The sequence below is a fragment of the Salvelinus sp. IW2-2015 genome, linkage group LG1 (assembly GCF_002910315.2).
Source record: "Salvelinus sp. IW2-2015 linkage group LG1, ASM291031v2, whole genome shotgun sequence".
Taxonomy (NCBI): domain Eukaryota; kingdom Metazoa; phylum Chordata; class Actinopteri; order Salmoniformes; family Salmonidae; genus Salvelinus; species Salvelinus sp. IW2-2015.
Window position 1 is genome coordinate 5,708,697 of NC_036838.1, and position 14,526 is coordinate 5,723,222.

At 43.2% G+C, this 14,526-nt stretch overlaps 1 protein-coding gene across 2 annotated transcripts in view; it reads left to right on the plus strand.

Moving 5' to 3' along the window:
• The first annotated feature begins 6,823 nt into the window (after positions 1-6,823).
• Positions 6,824-14,526, plus strand: part of cltb (clathrin, light chain B) — a 17,655-nt gene continuing 9,952 nt past the window's right edge. Inside the window, exons 1-4 of one of the 2 annotated variants that reach the window (XM_023974818.2) lie at positions 6,824-7,263; positions 7,796-7,851; positions 8,933-9,050; positions 9,763-9,874. In XM_023974818.2, coding sequence (XP_023830586.1) covers positions 7,071-7,263; positions 7,796-7,851; positions 8,933-9,050; positions 9,763-9,874 — 479 coding nt within the window. In that variant the 5' untranslated portion in view covers positions 6,824-7,070. The remainder of the gene's footprint in view (positions 7,264-7,795; positions 7,852-8,932; positions 9,051-9,762; positions 9,875-14,526) is intronic. The other variant, XM_023974900.3, reaches the window with a different exon arrangement.

The window sequence follows — 14,526 nt, forward strand, 5'->3', positions numbered from 1 at the left end:
TGAGGGCTAAGCTACTACAGAGCTGACCTTGTTATGGCTGAGCTGGGGCTAACACCTACAGAGCTGACCTTGTTATAGGCTGAGCTGGGGCTAAACACCTACAGAACTGACCTTGTTATAGGCTGAACTGGGGCTAAACACCTACAGAACTGACTCTTGTTATAGGCTGAGCTGGGGCTAAACACCTACAGAGCTGACCTTGTTATAGGCTGAGCTGGGCTAAACACCTACAGAGCTGACCTTGTTATAGGCTGAGCTGGGGCTAAACACCTACAGAACTGACCTTGTTATAGCTGGAGCTGGGGCTAAACACCTACAGAACTGACCTTGTTATTGGCTGAGCTGGGCTAAGTGCTAGCAACCTCTGGTCCTGCCGATCATCCCTCCATGAAGACACATACACACCTTGTTGGCTCCTTTTTTTGAAATTTGTATAATTGTTTATTTCCTAAGTCGAGAACAATTACGGGGCCGTGTGTAGGAGCCATTTTGGCCTGTTTATGTGTTGTGTATGTTGTCTGTCAAGTTTTTAATTGATTTGTTTATACACTAGAGGGACTATATATGTTGGGGTCATGGGTCACTGGTCACCTGTGTATATAGGTATCACAGGTGACCAGCAGGGTGAGCACCACAGGTGACCAGGAAGGGTGAGCACCACAGGTGACCAGGAAGGGTGAGCACCACAGGTGACCAGGAGGGTGAGCACCACAGGTGACCAGGAAGGGTGAGCACCACAGGTGACCAGGAAGTGTTAGTACCACAAGGTGACCAGGAAGGGTGAGCACCACAGGTGACCAGGAAGGGTTGAGCACCACAGGTGACCAAGGAAGGGTGAGCACCACAGGTGACCAGGAAGTGTTCGACCACAGGTGACCAGGAAGGGTGAGCACCACAGGTGACCAGGAAGTGTTAGACAAGAATTGTAATTTTCAATTCCATAAAGTGAGTGTGGAAGAGGTGAAAAAATGATTGCTGTCAACAATGACAAGCCACCGGGGTCTGACAACTTGGATAGAAAATTACTGAGGATAATAGTGGACAATATTGCCACTCCTGTTTGCCATATTTTAGACTACTAGAGAGCGTGTGCCCTCAGGCCTGGAGGGAAGCTAAAGTCATTCCGCTACCCAAGAATAGTAAAGCCCCCTTTACTGGCTCAAATATCCGACCAATCAGCCTGTTACCAACCTTTAGTAAACTTCTGGGAAAAATGGTGTTTGKCCAGATACAATGCTATTTCACAGTAAACAAATTGACAGACTTTCAGCATGCTYATAGGGAAGGACACTCAACAAGCACAGCACTTACACAAATGACTGATGATTGTTTGAGAGAAATTGATGATAAAAAGATTGTGGGGGCTGTCTTGTTAGACTTCAGTGCAGCTTTTGACATTATTGATCATAGTCTGCTGCTGGAAAAAGTGTGTTTTATGGCTTTACACCCCCTGCTATAATGTGGATAAAGAGTTACCTGTCTAACAGAACACAGAGGGTGTTCTTTAATGGAAACCTCTCCAACATAATCGAGGTAGAATCAGGAATTCCCCAGGGCAACTGTCTAGGCCACTTACTTTTTCAATCTTTACTAACGACATGCAACTAGCCAATGTGTCAATGTTAGCGGATGACTCAACAATATATGTTGAATGTATTACATTCTAATTATATTCTATTCCAATACTATTCTAACAAAATAGAAAAGGTTTATACATAATAGCCAAGAGGAAAACGTTTACTTCAGATCAGTGTTGCCAACTTAGCAACTTTGTTGCTATATTTAGCGAGTATTCAGACCACTCTAGCGACACATTTTCAAAAAATCGACTAGCGACAAATCTAGCGACTTTTTCTGGTGTTATTGGAGACTTTTGGAGACTCTGAGGTGAAAGCACGTAWCGTTCTTACTCTTCTCAACGAGCAGCGGGTACTGCCGTGGGCCCCACCCCAGTCCCAAAGCACTCACAGGCGGCCCAGTCCTCGCGCAGCAGTCCCTCCCAGTTGTCAGAGCAGGAGATGTTCACCCTTCCGCGTCCAGACTGTAAATGAATCCGCCGCTGGCTGATCCCACCCTGGCTTACAGGATGTAAGTGTAAAATGTTCTTTGTTTAAAATAAATCATTGCATTTGACTCACACAGCCTCAGTCACATACTCACCTTGTCCACTGTGTGTGTTGTAATAAATGATGTTTTTTATGTGACTTAACCCATAGCTCAATGCTGACATAATGCCTTTTTACTAAAGTAGATTTTGTTGTAATACTTTGCTGCACCCCACAGATGAACTCGTTCTGCTGTGCCAGATACTAACCTCACTCCCACACACACAGAGAGAGATGGCTGACACAAACCGTTTATGAGCACTGATAAGGCAGGGGGGCGCTCTGACCTCAGGGGGGCGCTCTGACCTCGGGGGGGGCGCTCTGACCTCGGGCGCCAGTTGCTGTTGTCTGCATCAACATCTTGTCAATACAAGAGACAACCCAGACCAGCATGGCACTCAACGAGCACGGCGCATGCATACATACACACCCACACACACACACAACACCCTGTTTCAGGCGGGAGTTCCACGAACAAAGAACATTACCATGAACCAATGAGACATTGATATCAGCCTGAAGGGGACGATCCTCCACTACCAGCGACCAGTCAGCAGCACGAGCTGCCAGAATCTACCTACGTCATTACCTGTATAAAATGTATTGGCCACTATGTATGGGGACTCCTTTTTGATAGTTCGCTAGTGTAAGAAATTGTATTAGATATTGGTAACTTGTTTTAACAACTTCTCAACATTAGCTATAGTTGACACAATATGCCACACCCCCTCTTTCTCTTGGACATATGCTGGACTCATTAGACATATACACGACACCCACAACTCCCCTCCCCATGACAATCACACAGACACACACAACTCAAGGTTGGAGCGCAAGACAAAGAACTGTGGGAAGAGCCAATGGAATGTCGACATCAGGCCCGGACAGGACAACCCACGACCCAGATCGACCAATCGAAGGCCAGACTCGCAGATCAACCTACTTTGCTTGTTGTCTATATAAAACTGTACAACTGTTGAAACTAGTCTCTTTTCCGGACGTTCAATAAGAATCAGACAGAAGTGCCTTGCTGCAAGATTTTACTAAGATATTTTACTGTGATTAAACGGCCTTATATAAAAGTATCCACCTCGTCCTATGTCTCCACTTGGTCTCCTGTCTCCAGTAAACGTTTTACTAACACTAGGAACTTGACAAACGGATCCGTGCAGCACGATTTGTCAGATATCATTTACCAATAATAAACTGTCTTACTATATACCGATCCACCTGTCCAGCGTTTTAACTTCGTCTCATTTCTCTAGTAACTGTTACATCAACTTTTGACAGTGTGCCTCTCTGTGACATAAGCTAAACATCTAGCTGGCTAGCTCATTATGTCTCAGTCTAAACTGTACACTCTAAAATACAGAAAGGAGTGGGAATACAACCCTCAATTCAAAGGCTGGTTGAAGCCGTTTATTGGAGATGATACACTGGCATACTGCCTGTATTGTAAGGCTGATTCTACGCCAAACTTAGTGTGTAAAAAACACATGACAACTCAAAAACATACCTCAAAAGGCAAAGCCTAATAACAGTTCCACCCAAACAAGCTGCCACCCAAAACAAGCTGCCAAAAAATGCTGAGGCCACCATGGCATTAGCTATCGCTGACACTGTTCTGTGAGGATATGTGTTTTATGCACTATAGCCCGCCACCACATCATTTGTGATTGAATATTGTATGCTGTATCTGCTTTGTGCATGTGTGCCTGTGTGTGTGCTGGAAGTAACTTTTTGCCCCAGATAGTGTGCTGAGAAGCTGTGGTTAACCTTGAACGGGAACAGTATGCTTTCTATGCAGGTGTAAATAGCTCAAACAGTGTTACAGAACTGTCTAACCTCAGTCCTCTAGGGTGTGGGAGTGTAATCTACACAGCAACAGTGTTACAGAACTGTCTGACCAGTCTCTAGGGTGTGGGAGCGTAATCTACACAGCAACAGTGTTACAGAACTGTCTAACCTCAGTCTCTAGGGTGTGGGCGTGGTAATCTACACAGCAACAGTGTTACAGAACTGTCTGACCTCAGTCTCTAGGGTGTGGGAGCGTAATCTACACAGCAACAGTGCCGGACATCTGGAGCGCTGTGGGGCTGGGACCAGCCTGGGCGCCACCGACAGGCTAGTGAGTCTAAACCACGCTAAGCCTCTACTGTGATAGGCCAACGGACGAGTTGGAACTATTTCTTTCACAGTATAATAACTGTTGTTTGTTTCTCTGCTTTACCCTGCGTGGTGATACAGTGAACCCTGTATATACGAAAATTGCATTTACCATTCATCGCTTGAGTTTAATAAAAATACTTAAAGTATATTCGGTGACTCTGAATCACATTTTATCCTGATACCAGATTCGATTGACGCAACCCCTTTACAGTTCCATGCTGGCATGTGATCACATTGGAGAAGCATGTAGAGCTGCTTTCTCAGACTCCACTGCTGCTACCCACTTCAAAATGCACAGGACAAAGAGCACAGAAATGATTAATGGTGTTCTAGCACCATACTTTCTGGAAGAGTTGGTCGCAGATGTGGATGACCAGCGCGTTTCAGCCTCCTCCTCGATGAGTCCACGGATGTAAGTGTTTCTAAGTACCTGGGGGTTGTGATAAAGTACTTTAGTGACACCAAGCAGACAATTGTATCAACATTTCTGGGGCTTGTTGAGTTGGATGGAGGAGATGCCAAATCTATAGCCCTGTGCTGTTGTAGCTTTCCTCGAGAATAGAAACTCCTGGGGATAGGGACTGACAATGCCTCTTATGACGAGGATTAACAATGGGGTCCATAAAGTGCTGAAGGAGTATGGCCTCAAATATCTGGTTCTTATTCGTTGCGTGTGCGACTCTCTGCAGCTCGCTGTAAGTCATGCTTCCAATGACACCATCCCCCGTAGTGTGGAGTACTTGGTACGAGAGACTTATAACTGGTTTTCAGTGTCTCCAAAGCACAGGGAGGCCTACAAGGCCATATATGAGACCATCAACTGTGGGGAGAAACCTTTACAGATAACCAAGGTGTGTGCCACACGTTGGCTCTCCATTGAACCCGCGGTTTCACGCATTTTGGACCAGTGGGAGGAGCTTAGGCTGCATTTCACAGTCACCAAGTCCAGTGAACACTGCTACATGGCTGAGGTGTTATACTCCATGTACAGTGATCCTCAAAACATATTGTATCTGACTTTTTTGAAGTCAGTGCTGGGTGAGGTACAGTTGGCCATCAAGGCTTTTGAGGGATCCTCTTAAGCTACTTGACAGCTTGGTTAGCCTGATCAAGTCTGTGAGCAGCCGGGTGCTGAATCCACCGGTAAATGTTGATGTACTCAAAGGGCCAATAGATGGATACGTCAGTCCCCAAACCGTTACCTTTTTTTGAGTTAAAGGCAGCTGAGCTCCACCTTGCGTCTGAGGATGAAAACAATGTCCGAAAGCGGTGTGTAGCCTTCACCATCTCCCTCACTAATGAGTTGAGGGTGAGACTGCCGGACAACATCGAAGCATTTGCAGTACATGTCCGTTTTCAATGTGGAGGAAACTCTAAAAGCACAATAAGAGCCATGGAGAAATAGAAAAATTAGCCAAGCTCCTTGGCTACTCCCCTGCAGAGATAGACAAGATTGTCCAGCAATGGCGTGCCATCCATCTTAGTAAATGGAATGAGACCAAAACACACTGGGCTTCTGGACTGAGATTTGGAAGTTCAGGGATGCAGCTGATATCAACCCGTTTCAAGAACTTGCCATGGCTGCTGTGTCTGTGTTGTCCTTGCCACACTCGAATGCTGAAGTCGAGAGTGTTCAGCCAGATGAGTGTGGTAAAAAGCAAACTTAGAAATGGGATGTCCATGCAGACCCTTAACTCCATCCTGTACATTCGATATGGACTGAAGCTGTCTGGTGAGGCTTGCGATGAGCACCAGCTGTTTGATAATGTTTTGCAGCTTTTTGGCACATCAGCTGCTTACTCATTTAAGTCAGCTCCCTCAGTTGCTGAACCTGCCATAGAGAGCCTTGACCAATATGACAATGACCCACTCTTTCTGTGAGCCAGCACAGCCTGTGTGTGTTGGAGGGGGGGTCTGGAAAAAATTAGGGCCAGACTAGTTACCATAATTTTCTCATATTGCCAATGACAGTTTTTTCTATTGTCTCTTTTTGGTCCATTTAGATTGTTAATGTAGATTGTATACAAAAAAAATGTAAAAATTGTTAGGGTTAAAAATGTTAATGTTTTACTGTGACTTGTAGGCTCCTAAGTGGACCATATGGTTAAAAACCAAACCAAATTAAGAAACCTAACAATTTTCTTTTTATATATATATATATATAAATAGGTCACTTTTGCCGGTCCCAAGCCCAGATAAAGGAGGACGGTTGGAATTGTGACATTTAAAAAAACAAGAATCGACAGAAGAAAGTTCATATGTAGTTCTAAACATATTTAGGGTGTTTTTTACTCACTTTTTGTCTCTCCTACGACGTTATTCCTCTCTCCTACAGCGTCCGTCACAATTACATGCACATGGACAATTATGAAAATTAGGTGATGGCGTCATTTAGCGACTTTTAGGACAGGKAATAACTACTTTCCTRACTGATGAGTTGGCAACACTGCTTCAYATACCAGTTAGGAAATAGGAGTGCATTTCTAGGTTTCTCCAGCAGAGAGAGACACATCCTCATAAACCAAAAAAGTTGGAAGTACGTGTGGCAGGCTAGGCAAATTGAAAGTGAGCAATCATGAATCATCACAGACAGAAGCTTGCTAACGCTAGTKCTTATTCATTGTTCTATTAGCTGACAACCGTTCATGAAAAGTTCAGTTAGTTGCATGTTCTGCATGATTCAGATATATCCATCATCATCATAACTCCTCTCTCGGCTAAATTAATTGATAGCCAGCAAGATAACAATCAATAATTATAACGTTAGCTACTAGCTACATTTCACTTTTGTGAAAGATGGCTGATGCAGATTTCGGGTTCCCGTCTGACAACGGAGTGCTGCCTGTCGAGGTGGACCCGGCAGCAGCTTTCTTAGCCCAGCAAGAAAGCGAAATAGCGGTGATAGAGAATGACGACGAAGGAGTCGGAGCTTTGGAGGGATCCGTTGAACAACCGRCGGCAGCCGATTCACCTGCTACTGTAGAATATGGTAAGTTGCTAGCTATGCTAAGTTAGCATGTTAACTAAAACTAACTCCTAAACTAGAAGTACATAAATGAAGACACACAAAAAAGTTACTTTTATTAGTACCATAGCTAGGTAGTTAATTCTTACCAGACAACTTGTTAGTTAGTTTGCTAGCTAAGTTTAGCCTGGCTTTTAGTTAGCWAACTAGCTAACGTTAGCTAGTTAGTTGATTGACAACTGTCAATGTAAACAGTAACGTTAGTTGGAGCAGCAGCTCACCGCACCCTGAGTTGAATAATGACTCAAGTTTGTCCGATATACTTGTTTGGATGTGATTGTGTAAATGTWTTGAAGTTATCCTCAGGCCAAATTAGGTTAGCCAATATAGGTAGGTGGTGGTGAGAAGCTAGTTTAAGTTACTGCCCAAGCAGGTGTTTCTGCATTCTTGTCACTATCTATCCACCCCTCGAAAGCAAATGATGACTAGCTAGGTTAGAATAATGCAAAGCATGTCATATGTTTGTTTAAAGCCGTTTTTTTGTTTCATCTGTCAGATACCGGGTTTACAGAAGCATCAGCAGCCACGGTAAACGGAGACATGTTTGAGCTGGTAAGAGAATAACACTTCTAATGAGAATTCACATTTATAGAAAAATGTTTTTGGACATGTTTTATTGTAGGTTAGTTTTGTAAGTGAGACTGTACCTATAGCAGATGAGAACACACCTGCAATTAGTACCTCTTTCTCAATGGTAAGTGAATTGTTAACATGTAAATCTGCCCATATCAGATATGTCTATGTCCTGGGAATTGTTTTAGTTTCTTACAACATCATGCTAATCACATTAGCCTACGTTAGCTCAACTGTACCGAGGAACGGGACACCAATCCTGTAATTTAGAGGTTAAAATTCCAATTCCTCCACATTTCAATGGCTTAAAAATCTCAAACCAACTATACATTGTAGAAATGAATATACAGATATTGAAAGCATTTAATGAGAAATAAAAAGGTGTGCAACATGAAAATATTGTGTCATTTACACTAATTTATGGACGGTCCCTAACTATAATCACGGATTTCAGTTTTTATTTATTATTTTTAGACATTAAATGCATTATGTGGGTTGAATGCTGTAACAACACAGAATAAAACAATGAATAATAGTCCCAAGATTGTAGTGACTGTCCATTACTGCTTATCACTTATTAACCAACATTTATTCACTTTACTTTATAAAATATGACTTTTATTTTGATTCCTTTATTGTTTCATTCCAAGTCATCATCTCATCTCTCTATAGAGCTGCTGTCTGACATAAATCATTATTTTAGTAGTTCTTCAAAAGTAAATAAGACATACTTTTATGACTGCTGAATGGCAACTATCAATCACTTAGAATCATGTATTTTCAGCGTCGCGAAACAACTGCTTTTTATCCCTCTCGATCGCGCGTTCTCTTTTTATCGCCGTGTCTYCTCCGCACAGACCMGGACAATTTTAAGRGGGCGCACAATGGATTATGGCCATTGTAGTTAATTACCATGTTTTCTGCGCTAAACTATGTAGAATATCAGCCTGTTGGAAACTATATAATTGGCAAAAGATCAGAATTGGGCTGCTTGTGTAAACGCAGCCTATGACTGGTGGTCCTTATGTCTCATGCCTGGTCCTGGTTCTTCTCCCCCCAGGAGTCCAACGGTCCATCGGACAGCTATGCGGCCATCGCCCAGGTGGACTCTCTGAGAGCAGAGCCTGAGAGCCTGCGTAAGTGGAGGGAGGAGCAGAAGGCACGGCTGGAGCAACTAGGTAAGTAAACAGCAGAGATTATAGTGTGGCCCAAATGGCACATTAGTCCCTATATAGTGCACTACTTTTAACCAGGGTCCATAGGGCTCTGGTCAAAAGTAGTGCACTATATAGGGAATAGGGTGCCAGTTTGGACAGAGAGCTACTTCAGACTTACCTATAACTACGATACATACAGTCTCTACCGCTACGATACATGCAGTATTTTGTCCACTCATTGTCTACATTGACAAAGGTTGACACCTAAATGTCACCTTTTCCCCCTACCAGCTAAAAAGCTAAATAAAAGACCTGGGGGGGAGAAAGTGAAGTTGAATAGTCTGTCTATTTCTGTGTGTGAACCACCCTTCATTTGGGTTCCACTCAGTGTCATGTCCTGTATGGTATGCTTGAGGTGGTCTTGTTCTTGCTGTATTGACTCTGTAGTTGATCTCCTGAGAAAAGAGCATCATCTTCTGTAGCTCATACAATGCATTGTGGACTAAAACGTTTCATCCCGGGTGGGTATTCATTAGTGCACACCGTAGCAAAACGTTTTGCAACGGGAAAAACGAAAACAAGCTATTATTATTGGACAAATTCAGGTAGTCCTCCCCATTTCCGCCTGTTTGCTTCCGCTTTGTTCCTACTGAATAGGACCCTGGTATTGTGCACGTTCTGTTGATTGTGTATTGATCATACCATCCCCCCTGTGTGTATGTGAACCCTGAAGACTCTGCGTCCAAGGCTGCGGAGGCTGAGTGGAAAGAGAAGGCCAAGAAAGAGCTGGAGGACTGGCATGTGCACCAGATTGAACAGATGGAGAAGAACAAGTCCAACAACAGGTTAGTTCCTAGCTAGCTCTGTTTAGTTCCTACATGGTTCCCTCAAAACTACAGGGGATGCAAACTAGTCACCTTTTGGTGAAATTCCCCGTTTTGAATCCGAAGTAGGTGACCTACTTGATTCGTGTTAGTTGCTTACTGGACCCTTGCAATCTGTGTGAAATGTTAACTAGCTAACGAACTAACTACTATCTGTGAACTAATGTTTTCCCTCTACAGTATGTGGTTCATTTTCAGAATGAGAGAATTAGTTGAAAATGAGGTGTTGCTTGTTAAACAAGTGGATTCAGGGATCAAGTGTATTGTAGCTGGAGCTGGGCCTGGCTTAAGATGGATGCCGCTATAGAGGTGAAAGGAACACCATACACTTTCCCTCTTTCTCACCTTTTCAATAAAAAGGGCCAGGTGTACTCTGCCAGGTGTACTCTGCCAGGTGTACTCTGCCAGGTGTACTCTGCCAGGTGTACTCTGCCTGAAAGAGATCAGTTATGCCTACAAACGGTGTCATTCTCTGCTGGAACTTAGTAGTAGAGATGTCCACAGGCGGAACGTGTACTATGTAATAATGTGTGCAGTGTAGCCCAAAGATATTGTTTTAGTTGTGTTGAACTTGACAGTAATACTTGTGTGTGAGTGAYGGGGGATTATTACATGTTTTACTCAGTGAATGTTATTTTTCCACACATGTAGTGCACTTGTGCACTTGATCAATGTCTACTATAGTGGCCATTATAATAGAACAGAAATAGAATGCCTGTTTGTTTCATTCTATTTCTACTTTAAGATGTTTCTTTTCTCCAAGCGTTCTATTATAAAGGCTGTCGTGGTAACGAGCGTTCTATTATAAAGGCTGTCGTGGTAACGAGCGTTCTATTATAAAGGCTGTCGTGAACAACGTCTAATTATAAAGGCTGTCGTCGGTAACAGCGTTCTATATAAAGGCTGTCGTGTAACGAGCGTTCTATTATAAAGGCTGTCGTGGTAACGAGCGTTCTATTATAAAGGCGTCGTGGTAACGAGCGTTCTGTTATAAAGGCTGTCGTGGTAACGAGCGTTCTATATAAAGGCTGTCTGGTAACGAGCGTTCTATTATAAAGGCTGTCAGCGTAACGAGCGTTCTATTATAAAGGCTGTCCGGTCGGAACGAGCGTTCTATTATAAAGGCTGTCGCGGTAACGAGCGTTCTATTATAAAGGCTGTCGTCAGGTAACGAGCGTTCTATTATAAAGGCTGCGTGGGTAACGAGCGTTCTATTATAAAGGCTGTCGTCGTAACGAGCGTTCTATTATAAAGCTGTCTGGTAACGAGCGTTCTATATATAAAGGCTGTCGTGGTAACGAGCGTTCTATTATAAAAGGCTGTCGCGGTAACGACGTTCTATTATAAAGGCTGTCGCGTAACGAGCGTTCTATTATAAAGGCTGTCGTGGTAACGAGCGTTCTATTATAAAGGCTGTCGTGCGGGTAACGAGCGTTCTATTATAAAGGCTGTCGCGGTAACGAGCGTTCTATATATAAAGGCTGTCGCGGGTAACGAGCTTCTATTATAAAGGCTGTCAACGGAGCTTCTATTATAAAGGCTGTCGCGGTAACGAGCGTTCTATTATAAAGGCTGTCGCTGGTAACGAGCGTTCTATTATAAAGGCTGTCGCGGTAACGAGCGTTCGTATTATAAGGCTGTCGCGGTAACGAGCGTATCTTTATAAAGCTGTCTTGTAACGAGCGTTCTATTATAAAGGCTGTCGTGGTAACGAGCGTTCTATTATAAAGGCTGTCATGGTAACTGTAATATTAGTGTAATGTTTGTTTTCAAGACTTGAGTGTCATTTGCAGTAAAGGCTAGGCAACAAATTACATTAGATTACTTTCCTTACATTTTTTAGCTGTGAGTTCGGTTCACATGAACCACTTTTTATTTTACACACAGAGACTGATCATGTAGATACTATTCTTTGTTGTTTAGTTAGTTAAAACCTATATTTCCCCCTAGCAGGGATATATTGCATGTTTCAGTGTCACCTTGTTGGGCCGTCATCAGTTTGCATACCTGAAACCAACATAACAGGAAATACCAGTTCAGACAATATACAACATATATCAGACAATATACAACATATATCAGACAATATACAACATATATCAGACAATATACAACATATATCAGACAATATACAAACTATATCAGACAATATACAACATATATCAGACAAAATATGAAATGTAAATTGTATCTGTAGTCGTTAACTATGAGAATTAAGAGCAATGATGTGATCAGAATGTGTGTTTCTGTGGTTATTTCCGTGAGATCAGATCAGGAAGTAAGATGTGTTAGCTTAGGCTTAAAGACTATCGATAGACTGTCACAGAGAGTTGACTTTATTCATGTACCTAAAATATTTATTGTAATAATAACGTGGACAGGATTTCCTGCTAAATAGTTTAAACAGAGTGTAAACGGTGACAGCTGAGCTGACCTCTGACCCCACGGTTCCAATGTTTTGTTGGCCTGCTTTTTGGAGCGGATGGATATGGCTCATTATTCAGGATTGGTAAGAAATGCAGAGATCAGTTTGTGTGCCTGAAGGATCCGTCGTTTGTGTACTATGTCACCAAGCTGACCTGTCGTAAAACATCTGACCTGTCGTAAAACACCTGACCTGTGGTAAAACATCTGACCTGTGGTAAAACATCTGACCTGTGGTAAAACACCTGACCTGTGGTAAAACATCTGACCTGTGGTAAAACATCTGACCTGTCTTAAACATCTGACCTGTGGTAAAACATCTGACCTGTGGTAAAACATTGACCTGTGGTAACCACCTGACCTGTGGTAAAACACCTGAAACACTGACTGTGGTAAAACACCTGACCTGTGGTAAAACACCTGACCTGTGGTTAACACTGATGTGGTTAACACCTGACCTGTGGTTTAAACACCTGACCTGTGTTAAACACCTGACCTGTGGTAAAACACCTGACCTGTGGGTAAAACACCTGACCTGTGGTAACACCTGACCTGTGGTAAAAACATCTGACCTGTGGTAAAACACCTGACCTGTGGTAAAACATCTGACCTGTGGTAAAACACCTGACCTTGTGGTAAAACACCTGACTGGTGGTAAAACTCTGACCTGTGGTAAAACACCTGACCTGTGGTAAAACATCTGACCTTGTTTGGTAAAACACCTGAACTGTCGTAAAACTAAGGAAAGTAACGAAATGACACGTAACTTCTCATTGCGTTTAACTATTAACTGGTGTTTACCTAACTATTAATGACCTATTTTAATGCCCTCTATAGTCCTACGCTTCAATTACTATCAAAGTATTTCTCTCCGCGTGTCGCTTTCTTTTCTCTGTCGTAACATATTTTATTCTCTGGGGTCTTTTCTGTACTAAAACCAACCTTCTCTCATGCTTCCCAAACAGACGTTGACTAAGTCTGGCAAAGTGCAGCTTGTACTACAGCTCCTTTTCTTTCAGAGCAGAGAGAGAGAGAGGCTGAGGAGAGAGAGGCTGAGAGAGACAGACAGACAGACAGACAGACAGACAGACAGACAGACAGACAGACAGACAGACAGACAGACAGACAGAGAGTGTGTGGTGTGAGAACTGCGTCCAGCACAGCTGAAAACTGAACACTCTGCAGCCCAAATGGCACCTGGTTCTTCTGTATAGTGTACTCCAAGGCTATAGGGCTCTGTTCAAAAGTAGTGCACTAAATAGGGCATAGGGAGGCATTTGGGATACACCTGAGGCTAGAAATGTCCATTGACCTATAAATGTCAGGTTGCAGTATATCTGGCCATTGTCTAAACTGCTGAATACTGTGGACTATGATGGTTGAGACAATGTTGTGTGTTATCGTGACAATGGAGTTGTATGTCTATACACTGACTGTACAAAACATTAGGAACACCTTCCTAATAGTCAGTTGAACTGCCTCAAGTCGTCGGGGTGTTAAAGCCAGGGCACGGACTCTACGAGGTGTCGAGAGTGTTTCACAGAGATGCTGGCCCATGGTTGACTCCAAATGCTTCCTACGGTAGTGGATCTCTACTCTGAATAGCTCGTTCCGTCTCATCCCACAGATACTCGAGGGGCTGGGGACTGGACAGGAACTGCAGTAAGCTGGAGTCACTCGTGTTTTGTGGAACCATTCCTGGACAATTCCCCTGCTTTTGGCATAGGGTATATTATCCTGCTGAAAAAAATAACTGCCTGCACGGAGGGATGTAACTGATTGGCAATGATGTTCAGATATCATGTGGTATTAAAACGTTGCTCCACTTTGATCAAGGGCGCCCAATGTGTGTATGAAAACACACCACCTGCCTGTAACGTTGACATGAGGCATGATGGATTCATGGTTCCCTCCATATCTAGTCCTCAACTCAGCGTGAAACAGGCAGGAACCAGGATTCATACCAGACCAGGCAGTGGTTTCCTTCAACTCCTCACTGTGTTTTTTCCTTCCAAGTTCTCCAGTGTTTTTCTTCCAATCCTCCAGTGGTTTTCCTTCAATTCTCAGTGTTTTCCTTGCCAATTCTCCAGTGTTTTCCTTCCAATTCGCAGTGTTTTCTTCAATCCTCCAAGTGGTTTTGCCTTCCAATTCCAGGTGTTTTCGTCCATCTCCAGTGGGGTCTTTTCTTC